We start from the raw sequence: 19987 nt of genomic DNA on the forward strand, positions 1-19987 counted from the left end.
TTGCCCAAAAGGTGGGAGGATGTTGCGAACTCTTTAGATTTTTGACAAATATTTAAATTTGTATTTTTTATGATTCTTTACATCATAATATGTCACTCTAAAATAAATGGCTAAACGTTTCGTGGATATTTTCTTTTCGGCTATATTTACTCTTATTTCCTTCAACACGCGTCAAATCAGGTAGTTAGTACCTACTGTGTCTTTGGTAACTAAATTGTGTTTTGTACTTGTTGCGAGCTTTCATTATTCAAGTAGGTAGTGCACTAACTAGACCGAGCCGTAGCGTCAATAAACCTTAATGTTTATTTTATTTAGAAGGGCAATGAAGAGTTATAAAGCATAAGTAGCTGAACTCCAATACGTTTCGACTATCGAGACGACCTGAAAACGACCTAAAAAAGTTAATCTATAATGTGTACCGGATAAAAGCGGCAGATTGACCTTAATTTAGTGTTTGCGACGAGCAGTATACCTATATATATACTGCTTCTTTACTGGCTTATACATATTTCAAAATGGAACAGGACATATATATTCACGGGACAGCTTGACCTGTTCTCATGGCTACAAACACATCACCACAAGTTTTGTAATATTCTGTATTAGTAGCGTCGCTTTGGTATCATTTATTTTTAACCTAACAACCGTCTCTTTTTGGCCCAGTGGTTGACTGGTAGAGAATGCCTTATGGCATTAAGTCCGCCATTTGTACTTATAATTTTATGTGCAATAAAGTTTAAATAAATAAATTAATTAATTAAAATGACGTCAGGACATCACGATATTTTTACAAAAAGCATCTGATTGGTGCCGTGATATGTGTTTGTAGTTACAGTACTTAACCGTGTTTTTTTTAAACTCCTTTAATTTCAAGGGTGCATTCCTGAGCTTAAATTAAGCTACTTTCGCAAAGACACCGGTATTCTAATTAGCTCAATTTCGGAGATAATCAAATATTAATTTTTATCTAATAACGCCCCTAGTACGCTTACTTGCCTTAGGGCGTGTTTACATATGATTAGTGTTTAGTATGAGGTTATGCATTTTATACTAAACGCAAGTAGGACATACTATCTTGGACAATCGATGTTCAAAATGATATTGATATGTTGATGAAAGTATTCAATTGTTTGGGTAAGTTAAATAGTTATAACAACCCTATATGCAGCGATTAAACTTTTTACGTAAAATTAAACAAAAAATGTAAATAAACAAGAGATTTTATTTTAAATTTAACTATGCTTTCCGTAAAAATTAAGTTTCCGTAAATGTACTTAGCCATAAGTACCCCGAAGTTAACAGCGTTTTAGTAAACACCGTGCATATGTTTTTTTTTCAACCCTTAACCATATTTTGTGAGGCCCGAGTTGAATAAACCCCTGTAAATATAATATTTTAGGTGCACTTATTTGGTTGAAAGCAAATGTGGAACTAGAATCTGACTGAGTCTAATATAAAAAATATTCTGCAAGAAAATAACGAGAAATAATCGCATAAACATAAACGAGCTTTTTAGAAAACAAAGAAAATATAAGAAAGAAGGGCTCTTACGAGAAAATCGAATCACCGTGAGCGGCGCCTCTTGGTGGGAAACTAGGTTAGAAATAGTGTGCTATTGAAAATGGAGTAAGTGGCTTGGGCCGTGACATTACAGTGATAGTGATGAAACAGTTGAATATTATATGCACGAAGGTCGTAATATTATTTTCATCACACTTGCTCGATAAGTGTGCAGCGGGATGAAAAGTAAATTTTACTCCCACAGGAGTTAAGATTATTTTTTAAATTATGTTACTAACTCATACGATCCATGTAGGTTCTAAGTAAAATACTTGATAAAATTCAAGATATTAAATGAGTTTTACTTTCAAAATACATACTAAAGTTTTTAATTTAATTGTCTTGAACATGAACATATTCACGATATTTTTTTTAATAATTTATAGCCGTTTAAATTATATTTACACAATTTTAAATCCTGACTTAATGCCGGATATGCCTTCTTCTGTCAACAAATGACATTATATGACTTTCATTATTTGTATAATTTATTTTCATTAAATAATTATCACGTTTTGATTAACAAGCACTTTTAACAATTTATTTACCTCAAAACATACATAACGCGCTCTAATTCAGGTGTACTAATATTACGATTATTTTTTTATTTTTCCGATACACATCTTCTACAAAATAACTTCTAAAAATAAAAACAAATTTTCTGGCAAGTGAGCACATAAAGACATAAATATACGAGTTAAAATGAACCTAGTTTGTAAAATAAATCAGCCATAAACATTCGCAAATACCTCAAAAAGAAAACGTTGACAAAGACATCTGTAGTACGATAATAAACATAAATTATATTGGAACATTTTTTATAACTGTTCTAAATCTTTTCACTACATGTATTCTATCAGATCGACTTTTTTTTATCTATAGACAAAAAAACCTACGATTTTTTTTTATCCTCAAGTTTTATCGATTGCTAAGCTTAGCTTAGTTTGGAAAGTTTGTTATAAAGTTTTAGTTGGCTTGAGTGCGGTCGGCGCTTTGACACTAAACGAGGCCTAGTCGCGGGCGCGTCGTGGGAAATCAGAAACTTCAAACTCGTAACCAACTTTATCAAATACGGAGGATTAAGAACTTATTTCCAAATTCGTATTTACATAAATGCAGCAGGTAAAATTTACTGGCATAGTAAAAAATTAGTACCAACCATCCAAGGCCCTATCACATAGGTACCTACATATTTAAATTCAAGCCAAAGCTCGAATCCACGTTGAATGCTGCATGCCTTATCGCCAGGCAAGATTCAAAGAAACATTAAATAATTATTTAATTAATAATTACTTGAAACCCAAATATCACAATCAGAATTGTGAATGTGAACGTGACCGTGACAACCAATGTAATTGTAGAAAACAAGCTATTAATTAAATTACTAAAAAAAGCGGCCGAGTGCGAATCGGACTCGCCCATGAAGGGTTCCGTAGCAGCAAGTAAAATACATAATAAAATTGCGGTTTACGATTTATGACGAATTAAAAAAAACCGGGCAAGTGCGAGTCGGACTCGCGCACGAAGGGTTCCGTACCATAATGCTAAAAAAAAAAACAAAAAAAAAGCAAAAAAAAAACGGTCACCCATCCAAGTACTGACCACTCCCGACGTTGCTTAACTTTGGTCAAAAATCACGTTTGTTGTATGGGAGCCCCATTTAAATCTTTATTTTATTCTGTTTTTAGTATTTGTTGTTATAGCGGCAACAGAAATACATCATCTGTAAATGTCTACTGTCTAGCTATTACGGTTCGTGAGATACAGCCTGGTGACAGACGGACGGACGGACGGACGGACGGACAGCGAAGTCTTAGTAATAGGGTCCCGTTTTACCCTTTGGGTACGGAACCCTAAAAACTACTTACTAGATCTCGTTCAAACCAATTTTCGGTGGAAGTTGCATGGTAATGTACCTACATCATATATTTTTTTTAGTTTTATCATTCTCTTATTTTAGAAGTTACAGGGGGGTAAAATGTGTGTCATTTTACCACTTTGGAAGTGTCTCTCGCGCAAACTATTCAGTTTAGAAAATAATGATATTAGAAACCTCAATATAATTTTTGAAGACCACACGTATGGGTGTGATGAATAAAAAAATTTCGAGTTTCAGTTCTAAGTATGGGGAACCCTCAAAATTTATTGTTTTTTTTTTCTATTTTTGTGTGAAAATTTCAATGCGGTTCACAGAATACATCTAGGTACTTACCAAGTATACTTATACCAGTATATGTAGTTCATATAGTTTCGGCAAAAAGTGGCTGTGACATACGTTACACGGACAGACAGACAGACGGACAGACATGACGAATCCATAAGGGTTCTGTTTTTTGCCATTTGGCTACGGAACCCTAAAAACATACGAGTATGTTTCACCTATGTCAATTACGTAAATATAGTATAGTTTCCCCAAAAGCGCACAGTTGTGTGAAACTATACAACAACCCTGTAGGAACAAGTTTACAAGGGCATGCGTGTCCAATTAAGTTGGCGGTTGGAGAGGTGTGCAGTGTTCGCCATGTTCCGAGTGGACGATTCCCATACCTTGATTGAAAGCGCACTCCAATATGTGTTGTGTATCTAAAGCAAAATGTCTATATTTTCAGGTAAAAAAACTTTCCGAAATAATAATTCGTTCATAGATGACACCAGTGACGTAATACTATTTCATATCTATGTATATAAATAAGTTGTCAAACAGAGCAACATGAAACATCCTATTTAATTAGCCTATGTTATACCAACAATTTTGATGCTCAATTTCAGACTGACAATGATCATTTCAGCTGAGTAAAATCGAGCTATAGTATATTTAATCAGCCATTTAATTCATTAATTGTGCCGAGTATGGCTATGGGATACATAGCCAGTATCAATGAGAATAATCTCTGCCTTTGGCAACGACCGGCACTATCAAAACATCATTGAAATTTCAAATCTATGGATGATGGTTTCGCTCACGGCTATAGGGATCCAATAAGCCGAAACCGCAATTATTGGTACCATAAATCCCGTCAACCCTGAACACGCCATAGGACAGAACGTATCACTAAGGCCATTTATTATATTGCTTTCGCACATCGAAACGTTCGCAAACAAATATGCAAATAGCGTTGTCGTGGCAGGCGAGAATGTTAAATATGTGTGTGTGAGCAAACACGAGTTTAATCTACCCCTTATCGGCGATGCAGCGCGTTCCAGTGTCGCCGCGCCGCGCCCCGTCGCACCCGCCGGGCCCATAAATGCTAGCGCGGAACAGTTACCTACAGCCTTCCATTCGTACTCAATAAACGCATAATTATGTAAATAGATCAGCATACAAAGGCTGACTTTAAATAATTATATTTTTTTTAATATAGCGAGATGTTTATTGCAAACTTTGCAATATGCCTATCATTGAAGATACTGTATTACCTACCAATTAAGGTATGTAAGTAGGAGGAAATAAATAAAAAAAACCGGCCAAGTGCTAGTCGGACTCGCGTTCCAAGGGTTCCGTACATTACACAATTTGTAACACATTCGCTGCGTTACGGGAAGCATTTGACCGTATTTGACTTTCCGCCGGTGCGGCAGCTATCAGCGCTTGTCTTACCCCCAGTGTGGCGGTGGTTTTCTATGTTCTCGTGTGAGTAAGAAAAAGATGACCTGTTGAGTCACTATACTCTCGATATTCGTACTTCAAGTATATTCTATTTCAAAAGAAAAATGTACGGGAAGTATTTTTGCCTAACGCACTGAAAGGTATTTTTTTCTTTAGCGCGGCACGGGTACTATTTGTCCGTATTCCATCACCCCGTACCGCACCGAAAGGCGGGCACGCAGCGCTCAGATTGGTCATGTCATAGTGCTGCGCATTGTTCACGATTCCGCGTCGATACATTTTATTAATGCGCCAATTAAATCTATGACATCTATATTGAAAATTACCTACTGTATAAGTCCGACCACTTTTTATAATTATATGAGGATGAATAATATTTGTTTTGAACACGTACAGACACGATGACGATAATATTTTGTCGATTATCGCGGCAAGGGAAGTATATTCCCGTAAAATTAAAGGTTTTGAAAAATGAAATATCTTTTGCAATTTTAAGTATACAGATCCGCGGGCGGCGGCTGCTGTATATACACAAGGATATAGTCTATTGATCAGAACGACTTTCAGGTCAAATCGATAACATTCCAGGTCTTTTGGAACCTGTACATGGATATGATACGGGAAAAAGTAGGTCGTGCCGCAAATTTGGCTTTCTCAATACGGGAAGTATATGACTCGTAAACCACTGACAGTAAGTTTGGGTTTTGCGCTGCCGCATCGAATGTATTTTTTTATGTGAAACGTGAGTGAAATGTCTTTAAAAAATCCGTAGGGGTCGGATCAAAAACTAAGTAATTAAGTCCGACTCACGCTTGACTGTACATTTCTAATAGGTTTTCCTGTAATCTATAGGTAAAGATCTATTTTATGTATTTTTCCCAAAATTTTAGACCTAGTAGTTTCGGGGATAAGGGGGGGGGATGGTCATTTTTTGCCTATTTTTTTGAATTACTTCTTAACTGTTTAACTATTCTAAAATTATAAAAAAAATATATTTGAGATTCTCACAATGAGCTCTTTTATTTGATATGTAACACGATATAGTTTGAAAAACTTTATTTTTTAATTTTCTCATTTACCCCCCAAAAGTGGCACCCATGTTTAAAATTCATTCGTTTACGTTACATGTTCGTCTTTGGGTCACAAACTTTCATATGTGTTCCAAATTTCAACTTAATTGGTCCAGTAGTTCCGGAGAAAATCGGCTGTGACAGACGGACAGACAGACAGACAGACAGACAGATGCACGAGTGATCCTATAAGGGTTCCGTTTTTTCCTTTTAAGGTACGGAACCCTAAAAATTATGGGACAATCTTACACAAATCATCCTAAATCCACAGTAAACTCAAAAAAGCTTGTGTTGTGGTTACTAGACGCCAATATACATATATTATATAATAGATGGATATAGATAAATAACACAAACAAATAAACCCTACGAGGATTTGAACCCGGAAACTCCTGCTAGTCCTGCTTTGTAGGCTACCAATGAGGCTAGGAGGCTTGTTGTTTTTAGAAGACCAATTTATTTTTCATGTTCCCTAGTTAAGTATACAGTAATATTGATATTTTTATACGTACTTTGTAACATTTTTGTCTGTAGGTTTACTGAACTTACAAAGACAAATAAATAAAGGAATACATTCGGTGTAATACAAAAAACAAATATGTATTACTAGACTTATATCGACAACAACTCGAACTTTCGGGAGCTTGAATACAATACAAAATATAATCACGATTTATATCCCGATCGATAGTCTAATGAAACTAAACGTGAATCATTCAAAACGGTTAAGTATGTATTAATCCAACCAACAATTAAACCTCTTCTAGTTACAATGCAGCGTTTGGTACTTAAAAGTTAAACTAACTCGTATGCCTTAATCATGACGAGGTTGGCTCGATAGTTCGTGGAAACCGAATAATGTGGTCTAGTGCATTCGAACACGCGGGGTTGCGGCACGTACGGGCTCTACACACGCTGTTACAGTTTACTTGAACCAAAGAGAATAGAGTGTATACAGTTACTGTCATGGTAAATATGTACAGATAACTGTAAAAATATGGGTGTACAAGTCATCTCAAAAATATGTCTAACTCTTATGATATTTTTGAGTAAGTTGTCTACACCCATATTTTGACAGTTGACTGTACCTACAGTACATTTACTGCCATCTTTCGACAGATGATTAAAACTGTTAGAACGCCATTCGACTTTGTTCCTTATTCTTTCACCGATATGTGTTACTTTGTTAAATATTGAAATTAAAGCCACCTACTCGACAGTAGGCCAAAGGTTATGGCGCTATCGCTCGGAAAGATTTTTTATTTATTTTAATTTAAAGTAATCTTTTACCCTGGGACTGCTACGTCGGTGAACACTATTTTTTTTTGGATTTTAAAAATGTATCAAACGCTAAGTTAGTATCGGGCGGGATAAGATGAGTGTAGCAGTTTTATTGTTGTACAGTGTCACAAAAACAACAAACAAACAACAAATTATTAGTACATTGTAGGAGAGGACGGAAAACCGCCAAAAGATGGACGAGTGAGTTCGAGGGCCGACACGTTAGTGGAGGCCCTCGAATAATACGAGTCCATCTTTAGCGTTTCCGGCCGAGGCATTACATAGTGCTTTTCACGACTACTGCGAGGAAATAAGAAAACATTTGCATAACTATAAGTACTAGCCCGCGATTTCTCTGGTAGCAAATTACTAGCCACTGCCTGTACTGTCTCTTGAATTTCAGTAGGCGTCAGCGTAAGAATATCATTTTCTTCACTAGAAGAACTCATTTTTATAGCGAGCGCGTTTCTTATATTTTTTAGTCAAACACAATTTACACTATCCAATTCAGTAAGTATTTTCAGATCCCGCCTTTTTTACTTTTTTTACCACTTTTAAGAGGCGTTTTTCTGTTATTTGCTTCAAACCGACTCTAAAATTAGAAGCGTTTTTGCTAAAAAAAACCACAAACAGCTATAAAAGTAAAAAACGCCTTAAGCGTGAACTGAATGGATAATTGTCAAAAAAAATGAAGTAAATGGTTTGACATTTCTTTTTTTTTTTAAACAAGAAATTGGTTCTATAAATAACCTAATTTTATTTTTGAAGGAAAAAGTTGCGCAATAAAAGACCTTTTATTGTTTTTTACGTTTTAAATTATACTCATTGCTGTAGCGAACTGTCACCAATGACAGATGATGATAACAATGAAACATTGTAGTAGTGGTAGGTCAGGTGCTACAGCTATTGCCTACTTTCCAGCTTGGTTTTAGACCATCTATTGCCACATTTCCGAACAGTGGCGTGAAAAATATTTATCCTCTAAAATTTTAAATGGATGTCCAGGTCCATGAGAGCTTAATGATTTAATCTCCTTAATCCCACGGCACGTGTCAGAGCGCACGTGTGTCTAGAGGGCCTACCACGAAAAACGAAAATCTAAATTTCTTTATATCTGCCTCATGAAAAGATATTACAACTTACAAACTACTATGATATGGCCCATGGACCTGGACATCCATTTATATTTTAGAGGATAAATATTATAATTTGTTGTGACACTTGTACAGCAACAAAACTGTTACACTTATCATTTCCCACCCAATACTAACTTAGCGTTTGGTACATTTCTTAAAATCCAATAAAATTGTCAAGTTCTCACACGGAAGCTAATCTTTTTGGAAGTCTTACAAAATTTGGCAATGATTCTGCTATATTCGCCTTTGGCAATTCAGTTCGTGCACTGATTTTGTAGCCGCTATTCCAATATGGATCTTATTAGCCATGCAGAAGGTATAGAATAACTATTTGAGAAAATTTCTCACGGCACACAGCTGTCACAATAGATCATCCACGCCGCATGTTCTTGCAGAAGTCTCAAGCGACATGTTGCTACGTGCTCGAGTGATTTCGTGCCTTAAAAATGTGGAACATGTTCTTTATAATATACGCGAACAATAATTATACAATTCTTATTAGAAGTATGCACTAATGTAAGAACTAACGGATGTATGTATGAATTTACGGATTAGGTATATTCGGGTAGTTACGAATGTCGAAAACCGTTGGAAAATACCGAAAACGGACTCTTATTATGATGGGATTTTGGGTCATTTTCATCTGATTATCGGAATTATCCGACATACGAAATTACCCGAATACACCTTACCTGTATTTTACGTATGGGTGCGTTCTTTTTATAAATAAATAAATATTAGAGGACATCTTACACAGATCAACCTAGCCCCAAACTAAGCAAAGCTTGTACTATTGCTTTTGTTCTTATTAATTGTAAGTACCATTAGTTAAGCAATGTTCTCTTTTTTAACTGAACAAGTACGAAAAATAGGAATTTTGTATATCAAGGATAAACGCTACGTACCATGATATGAAGGCTCCTGTAAATAAACGAGTTCATTTGTACGTAATTCTCATCACACTTCCTATTTAGATGCAAAACATGGGGCATACAAACAAAATGTTCAAGGTATGATAAACCCGTAAAGTATGATAAAATTTGTATTATTAAAATATTTGCTTGCGCCAACTCCGTAATAAGGGTTTGGACCTTTTGCCTTTTAGGTCCACGGGGCGAAAGAAAAGACACGGCCATTATTATTTCTCCATTCGGAGAGGGTAAACTAAAAAACCCTTTGAGTACATTAAACTTTTGTTGTTATCGGAAATGGTTGCCGCAGGGCTGGCCCCTTTGCACGTCGTCATGTTTTGAGAATCTCAGAAAAATAACCTGCATTTAAAAAACGCGACATGTAACAGGTATATTTTAATAGGGACTAACGACGGCGAACATCGTTTAGTGGAATATCTATTTGTAAACATCGTTTTGCGAATTAACTAACAATTACAATACGTTCTATGTACATACAGAACAAAAGTACAATTTTATTCTTCTAAAATTAAACTGTAAAATTTAATTCTCTAATATAATTGTCATATTGATACTGAATCGGAAAGTGTGGTTGCGCAAACTATGGCTTTATTACTCAGCTGAAAATTGGAATTGTACCTCTTGGATGTACTGAACTGAATGCCCTGTTCGCGTAGAAGATTTAAATATAATTAAATAATCATATTACTGAACAAGTAAATTATAATTCTGCTAATATAACCTTTTATATAAGTACAGTCATGTGTTCATGCACTGCCAACCCAAATGAACGGACACCACCTTATATTTCGTTCCGCTCCAGTTAGTTCAAAACCATTTTGATATCGCGGTATCACGTTCTATTCATAAAGGATACATACGTAGTCAGTACCGACACAGGGACAGAGTGGAATTCCAAGCGAACGGGTTTAGAGCTAGCCCGAATATTAACATACTTGATTCACTTTATGGACAGATATGAAATTGTTGAAACTTGTTAATGATAATGGCTTTCATTAAATATTAGTTATATGTGGTATGATATGACACATAGGTAAGGTATATATTATTTACTTATAGTATTATTGAAATAGTGTTCTGTTTACTTTGAATTGAACAATGCAATCCTGCAAATCCTGTCATTTGATCTTAGGAAATTACATATTGATTGTGCAATAAGGGAAGTATGGAAAAAATTGTTAATGCGAGTCAATATAACAATGTCAATATATGCGAGTAATAATGTCGCAATAATTGACTTATTTTACTTTTTTTTCTCAAATGTATATCTTGTATATTTATAAATCTATCTTTAATGTAGTTTAGTCATGTAAGCCTGACCTGCAATTTATACTATCAAAAAAATATGAGTATGAGTATAAACACGATGCGCGAAGCGTAGCGGAGTGGTAAAATGATAGAATACGTGATATGCGTATACGATACGTAGAGCTACTATTTTAAATTGTGTAAAAAAATCAAGGTGTCGTGAGTTCAAGTCCTTCTACGATCGCAATTCGCTGAGCACTGAGTGCACTTGATCACTAATGATCACGGATATCATGGTTTTTGAATTGCATTTTCTAGTTTCAACAAAAACCTTAAAATCTAACTTTGTTCCTAAACAAAAGATATAAAATAATAAACATCAGTACTTTTAAAAGTCAAACTTATTTTATAACTTGATTCTAAATAAATATTAATACTTTTAAGTTCAAATGCTGCAACGTGGACGCAGATAATGTCACAATATCTTTTTTACTGCGTTGTTGTCATTGGCGCATTGTGATCTAGATTATTGACAGAGACATCACCTGGTGTTGTCGTCATCTGAAAGTCACTTCTTTTAACGATAATCTCAGTTTTAAGGTGACAGTCCATTTCCAACGACAGCTGCACTATTATAATTGTTCATTTTACTATGGAGATTGATAATGACAGCGACACGTTCAGTACCGGTAGTGCAGCTGCGGTTAGATAGGAATGTTACGATTATCGTCAACCATCGTCAACTAAACATTTCAACGAGGTAACTAAATAGTTTGACCGTTTTTAGGCCTTTTTTGTGTCAACACTCATATCAAATGCGCTTTTCACTCAAAACGGCCAAACAGATTACACGCGTCGCCGCCAGCAGCAGATGTCACTAAACGAGACCGTGAAGCACCAAATCCCCGTCTCCGATTTTTTCCAAATATATGTTTGAGTAAGTTTTTTGCCTGGCGAAAACTACGTTTTTAGTTATCGATCACAACTAAAATAGTTTTACTTTCTTAACATCCTAACGTGTAATTAATTAATGCAGTTTGTTTAGAATAAGTAAATTTAATTTACTTAACCAAATATTCTTAATAAATTCACTTGGTATATAATCAAAACTAGTTTAAGCTCAGGTCTTTGATACGGTATCAAGTCTCTTAGGGGAGGTAATAGTATTATACTCACAAATTGTAATGAACGTCGGCCATATTAGGTCTGTGCTTGAGCGCCCTCTCGAACGCGATTTCCGCTTCCGCAACCCGACCCTGCGCACTCAGCACGCTGCCGAGGTTGCCGTATGCTGCAAAAAAGCATTTAATTAATGTTTACGTTCTATTATTCATACGATGCGGTAGAATAATGCACTATTTTCTCATATTTACGTGAGCTATATTGAGTTAGGAACGAACAATTATAATTTTCACCCTTGCCACAGTTGCAAAATTGCCACATTGTGAGATGTGGCAATTGTAAAACCATGAAAAATATAATGAAACAAGGCAAGTACGTTTTTTATGTTTTAATTGCAAATTCTCTCTTTTTACTAAAAAATACTCTCGGAACGCGTATTAAAAAGGTAACGTATTATATCAGTAATATTTTAATAAATAAACAGATCACTTCATCCATTATTTGGAGCCGATTATGTTACCGCGTAAAATTACAGCGTAAATATTAATAGATAATATTATAGGTAAAACAAAATATGTATGTTATAGCAGCCAATAAATAAAATTGATAGTACAAAATTCTATCACAATGTTTGGAGCATTATAAACTTCTTAAATAACTTTCGTAGGTAACTCAATAACCTTATACCTAACCAAAAACCTCATTTAGTCATTTCTTTACAGTGTGTTACTATATTATTAATTATGGAAACCGGTATACATTTTAACACACTGTTCCCTATAATCCTAATACGTAACTGTTTTGTCATTGCACGTATCTGGGCCATTTTATTTAAAGTTGTCCCCTACACTTTTTTTTTCAAAATTGGAATTTTTTATGTTATTTCTCTTTCTCATATCTCATCTCTTAGTCATAAAATATTAATTACAGCCGGTCTGTTTGCTATCTGAGGGCCTACCGCGAACCACGTTCGATGTGTTGTCTCCCTGTCATACTTACGTACGAATATACAAGGGCGACAGAGAGGCAACACGTCGGTCGTGGTTCGCGGTAGGCCCTCTGTTGCCTCTTCACGCTTAGGGAAGCCGGGGGCTTAATGTAACAGGGGTAAGTAGTAACGCTCAATTTTGACGGGGAATTAAAAACATTTTAATTTTTTAACTCGTCATTTTAATAACTCGTGGAATAAAGTAAACACCGCCATTGCCCCGCCAGACTTCGAAGCAAGTGGATGTGCATTACGGGGTAAGTTGTAACAACTCCCAGTTTTTCATAAAGTGTCTGGTGTACAAGATGCGTAAACATTTAAAAAATATTTTGTAATCGGAATTAGTGCTTAGATTACAAACCCTCATACTCGGAATCATAAAATTATACATATTTTAGAAAATACAGGCCTTTTTCCTAAAACTGTAACAACAAGCCCCAATTACGGGGTAAGTTGTAACAACTCCCAGTTTTTCAAAAAGTGTCTGGGGTTAATGATGCGTAAACATTTCAAATTATTTTGTAATCGGAATTAATGCTTAGATAAATACTTTACAAACCCTCATACTCAGAATCATAAAATTATAGATATTTTAGACAATACAGGCCTTTTTCCTAAAACTGTTACAACAAACCCCCCGCTCCCCTAATCCGCTGAGCCGATTTAAACAGATGAAATTTGGTATGGATATAGTTTTGAGGCCCGGGAAAGAATATAGGATAGTTTTATCTACAAAACATACGATATACTCGTACACAAGAAAGCTTGTATTTGCTACCGTATTTGTTTTAGTATATTATATAAGTATTTTAGTAGGTATATTTGACTAAAATTTGCGAATAGAAATACGAATACAAAATGTACGTATGTGCATTAATTACACACAATAGGAGATTACTAACTCCTTTTGCCCCAATTCAGCAGCTCGACTCGCGCGTTATCTCAGTCAGCTGCAATGCTTGAAAGTGTGGAGTTTTGCCAGTATTTAAGCTATTCGGAGAACCCCGTGACTTAGCCACATAGCATCTAGTTCCTAAATGTTGAATACGAAGGAATGTTAATGAAAACAGTAGATTTAGGACAAAAGGTATCTACCTAATAATATTTAATTTCCACGTTTTCCAGAAATTAGAATCACAATTGTAAAAAGGTATATAAGTATTAAGATATACGCACAGTCAAGTGTAAAAATATGGGTGCACACATCATACTCAAAAATAATATGTCCCATAGTTCTTATGTCACCGAATTAAGAACTATGGGACATATTTGTGAGTAAGCTATATGCACCTATATTTTTATACTCTTGACTGCACCTAAGCTGTCAAAACTAACTACATACAATATGAAAAGGCCATACAAGCAAACCTTCGCGTCACTTACTTACGTCCTTTTAACTGAGCTCTATATACTAGGTAATAACCTAGTTTGTATTTTTAGTGTGCTCAGTTTAACAGATTGGGGAGATTATTTATAGACCTATCGAATGATATACCATACGTTGATTTCTACTAAAATAATGTTTTTATTATTATTTGTAGACAGGTGAATTCAGTAAGTATATTGTATATGAACTAAAAATATTTTGTCTTTAATTTTAACTTCAAAGTAGCAGCTCACATAATACATCTATTTTTTAATATCCAAATTTCATTAAAATATAGCTTTCCGTTTTCAAGCAAAGTGGCTGTGACATACGTACAGACATACAGGCTGACGGGCGGACGGGCTGACAGACGAACGGACAGATGGACACGATGGAACTATAAGGGTTCCATTTTTGCCATTTTGGCTATGTATGTATACTTATACGATTTCGTGTTCCACCGCGCCGGAACATCAAAATTTACATATGAGACGATTTTGACAAGTAGGTATACGAGTATTTAATACTTGATACTACTGCGAACTTGGAAGTGATTTTTTTTTATATACGGAGATAATTAATTATACGTGAAAGAAATAAAACATTAAAGGCTCCAGATAATAAAGTGTCGGTATTCTCTATAGCTTTAGTGGGGGAATGGGTTTGTATCTGCCATGTCCCCCACTTTAGTATACCGCTTTTATAGTAGCTATAAACAGGCAACGGATCACTTGCGCGAATCCCGATTGCCTCCCACTACTACGCTAGGATTCCCAACAGACATCGCCGTGGTTAAAAGGATTAGAGACTTGGATTCTACTGCTTTTTTTTAACTTACTCCAATACCGGTGTATTGGAGCAAAAACATTTTAAACAGGCGTTTTTGTGGACATGACTTAAATATAAAGGTTAACTATTTGGGTACATTTTACTAAGGTTTTTATAATACAGCTTTTAAGAAGTAGTACGTTTGATAATGTCTGTAAGGGTTCTTATAATCTCTAATTCATTTCCAGAATCGTGCCAAATGTTTTCCCCGGGCCTAAAATTTTGTCTAGGTATATCGGATTGCGGTTTAAGCGTGAAGAGATAACAGAAGACATAATATAAGTAGGGATTGTAAAATCCAACGGAGAATTTTATTTGATGGTTTGATACATTGACAAAAGGTTCCATAAATATACTAGCGAGAGTAGCAAAGTTAGCCAAGCATTTATAGTCTCAGCGACGACGCACATAAAACCTAGTATTCATTGCGACATAAAAAAATCTTCGAGTAACAATGAAGCTTTGAGCAGGAAATACTTTTTACCGGTAACATATTTAACAATGTCCTTCAAAAACCTGAGTAAATGTAATTCAACGGGGATATTTATTACCTATGCAATAGCAGTGGGAATGGGTCGCCTGATGGATAACGGTCACCGTCTTACATAGTGTACAAATCGATAGGGAACATGTACGTGTATTATTGATTTTCGCTAAACAAACTTTCTTCGTAGGTAGACACGTTTCAGTTGACTGAGATTGTTTTTGTTTATTTATTAAATACCTAATTATCTACTTCTAGGTTCTGCCCACGACTTCTTTTGCGTGGAATGGTAATTATAATGGTTGATAAAATATATCCTATGTCCTTTCCCGGGTCTCCAACTATATTCATACATCAAATTTCAAATCGGTTCAGCGGATTAAGCGTGAAGAGGTAACAGACGAGGAGTTACATTGTCATTTATAATATTATAGTAGGGATTAATATTATTGCATGGTATATTGTAATAATTGGGTAGGTACCTAGTTTTACCATTGCAGTAAAACATAGCCATAGGTACTACGCGAGATCGTTGTTACAACAGTTAAAAAGTACTTTTTAATCCTTGTGGTAAGAGTTAAAATAAATAATACGATGACAAATATGTAGTTACTAAGTAACTTAACATATCAACTGTATTAACGAAAAAACGAAAATTGCGTTCCGGCTATTACTGCCACATCGGTGTCGAATAAGGATGATCTCAAATAACCAAATATACGACTTTCCCGACAGTTCGTTAAAGAATAATCCCCTAGTATAGATGCGTGCCAAAGGCGGCGTTCGATTCGAGGAATGGTCGTTGGAGACTCGACGTCATAAACGTTAACGCGACTATAAAGTATCCGAGCGAAATTCGACAGCCACGCACGCAATTCTCGGAGCCGATTCTGTAACAAAACTTCAACTGCATTAATATTAGAAAACGATATGATTCAAAATTAAGAGAGAAATCTTAAAGCGTACTGTAGTTCCGATTGTTCAGCAGGCGTATTACTCGTATGGATGGCTTTATCTACGTGGTAAAGTAACTGTCACATTTAACTCCGCGGGATAGAAAGTGACGGATATTTTATCACGCTGTCACGTAGACAAGAACGACCATCATATCCGTGCAGGCCAATATTATACATATTAGGAGACGCAATGTGAGCGTTTATTTTTATAAAAGACAAGTTGAAGCAGAAACGTATACATTAACTCTGTAGGATGTTTATCATTTGTACACTATGGATGAGACCACTATTATTTTGATAAGTTTAAATAACTACTGAATTTTAGTACAAGTAGAACTGTAAGTACATGTACATAATTTAAGTACATATCTACCTACAGATATACCTTACTATAATTCCTTAATCGACCAAGAGCTTGCCCGGCCATGCTCAGTGAAGGGCTCCGTAGTTACCTGTCCGTCACAATAGACTGCCTTTTACTGTTTGAACAATCAAAATTTCATTAATATGTCGCCTTTTTCCTCGGGAGTATTTTGACAATACGACGTTTTTCAACACACTGTGCAATTGTGCATTGGTCATTAGGTCATTACACACATCGGCTTTCTTATTGCGCGTTCGTTTTCAGCTTGCACGCACAATATCGCCCCGTGTAAATGACCAACGCAGCACGCTTGTATCACAATGTACTATTATAACATAACAGATTAAATCCAACGAACGTTCCTTTAAACAGAATTATTTCTAAAAAAAACTCTGTCGATGTCTGACTATTTTCCGGAAGCGGAGTGGAGTAGCCAACAGGTAAAACAAATAAACACAATAGAACCGCGTCAATAGACTAACTTTTTTATTTAACCCCGAGTTAGGTTAGAGTGCTTTCAGGAAACAACCGCTGCCAATATGATGAGATTTTATTTCGATTTGAATTTTTTTACACTAGGTATATTTTGGGTTCTAGGTATATTTGGTTACTTAGCTTCTAATTTACAAGCTCCTATCTAAATAACATGCCCTGTTAGTAGGTATGATGTATGTATGTTAGTGTGGGTGCAATTTAGCTTCCAAAATAAGCAAAAATTGACCTATTTCCCGATATTAGATTGAAATTTCTTAAATGTCTTATTATTATTTTTAAATATATACAAAATTTACAAGCAGCATTACAGTGGATACAAATGTACATCCACACTCAGAAACCCAAATTCTAAAGTCTAGATAATGTAGTTTCCCTTAGACTCGATCATCCCTATACAACACGCTAATGTACATACATGACATATGAAAATATATCGACTTCATCGAAATACACTTCCCTGTGAATAAATGCTTATGACTACCATTAAATGCAGAGTAGCGCATGACGCCTATACGTTCAATAAAAGCATTTTGATGTCTTTCGCCTAACCAGTCATTACCATAATGGCCGATATAAAACCCAAATGAAGTGAATAAAGCAAATAATAATTGAAGCCGGTGATATATTGATGGGATATAGGTGACATGACAGTACAAAGAGTTTGTTATTTTTGAATAATTTACTTTTACTGTATATCCTTCACTTTATATTGTGATTTTCTGCTTTCTTGCGTTAAACGAACGACGCGCGAGCGTTATGCAGACCAAATATCAGTAGGAATGTCATTACTTTTAAGTTATGACTTATGACATACTAAGATACTAACTAGCTATTTACACTGTAGTGATTAAAATAAATTGATAATTGGAATAGGTACATGTAACGTATGAATGACAATATTATTCATGTCTTTACCCATCACTACAGTCTATGCAGTCATTCGACGAGGGGTGACGAGGGGAGGGGGGGTCGCGCGCACCCGTGCTGCATACATCGCTGTCATCGCCATTGTTAGTAGCTCGGTACACGCCAAAGGCCATCGGACCATTATTACTTTTTACACAGTGCTATCACTGAACATGAACAATGGAGTTCAAGGCTATAAGGACTATAAAGAGTTGAAGAAATCTAAAATAAACCAGGGTACTGGGTGACAGTAATGGACTAATCACTGGGCTATGGGAAAAAAATCGGTCGCCTGTCTAATAAAACGGTGCTGCAATTTTTTCCGGCAGATTGTAACTGGCCCACACAAAAAGCGACATAGTATATGGCTCAAGGGCAACATCGGTGTGGGGACTGAGGGTAGAAAGATGTCTTTGGACTTTAAACATACCTACCTATAGCGAACTCGCCGCTTAGGTACGTTTCGCCATCTGCCCTCGAGAACGCAACTTCCGGGATTCCATTCTAGACAGCCGGCTAAGACCAGCCAGAGGCAGAGAATCCTGCCCCACCCACCCATCTTTTGGGTGATAAAACTCCCCCGAGTACTAGGATACCTACGTGCGGTCGCTAATCCCAAGCAGCTCGCCTCGCTCGCTGTAATCTGCATTAGAATTAAGGGCTCATTTATCGAAAGTTTCAACTAACACGTATATGTATATGCCCCATGGTCGTTTTCGACCCACTGAATAAAATTCATTCCTACACATTAAAATTAGTAGGAGAGTGAGGTAACCTCAAGGAGCTCCGACCAAAAACTAATTCTGGGTATACTATATAGGCTAAACATGACTGTGTCCATCACTGTCACGTTTACCTTCCCCTTTTTTCAATAAAGATTAAATAAAACCAAAGCACACAATATTTTTATCCACCTAAACAAACATTCGGCCGTTTGACGTAGAACTTTCCTATAGCTAATGGAAACTAAAATGCTCATTACGTATGTATGCCTTAGTTACCATTAACACAATAACTATTAGGAATCAGTAGGTAAGGAAAGTATTTTCATTTATTTTTTGTAAGTAAAGTTTCTTCATTAACGGTAATGAATGTAAGTACGAGATGGCAAAGAAGGACCATAGTAACAATATGATTAGTTTACCCTATTTACCTTTAAGAAAACCAGCACGAGGGCAATAGAATCACTTAGTATCCTAAGCCTCATACATTTTTTTTTGCCCCTAGCAAAATAAACTATTTATTTTACCCTTATATTAAATCAATCAAATGTTCGTAGCTAATACTACGCGAGACTTTTTATAGGTCGCTCCCATTTCGTACCGTTCGAACTGTCGAATATCTGTTGCTGATTAGTCGGATAGTTGTACAATACAACCAAAATAAAAGTATTTAAAACAATCGAAGTACATACTTATTGTGCAATTAGGCAGTGTCTTTGCAGATAAATTTCAGCAGAACCGAAAACCGTTAAACAATTAAATTAAACAATAAATTACACAGATTAAATAGGTCAACTAATTATGCTCTCAAAAACCAGAGAGATCTATCACAAACAAATTGACATCTGTCTTCGTACCGTTTTCAAAGTTCTCGAGATCAAACAGTCAGTACAGATAAGTCAACGGTGTCATCTAAGCAGCC

General features: G+C 35.7%; 1 protein-coding gene across 1 annotated transcript in view; it reads right to left on the reverse strand.

Moving 5' to 3' along the window:
* LOC134664264 (protein O-mannosyl-transferase TMTC2) overlaps positions 1–19987 on the reverse strand; it is a 103782-nt gene that overhangs the window by 23432 nt on the left and 60363 nt on the right. Inside the window, exon 4 of the mRNA XM_063520815.1 lies at positions 12011–12125. Within this exon, the coding sequence (XP_063376885.1) occupies positions 12011–12125 (115 nt within the window). The remainder of the gene's footprint in view (positions 1–12010; positions 12126–19987) is intronic.

Source organism: Cydia fagiglandana, chromosome 1, assembly GCF_963556715.1.
Source record: "Cydia fagiglandana chromosome 1, ilCydFagi1.1, whole genome shotgun sequence".
Lineage (NCBI taxonomy): Eukaryota > Metazoa > Arthropoda > Insecta > Lepidoptera > Tortricidae > Cydia > Cydia fagiglandana.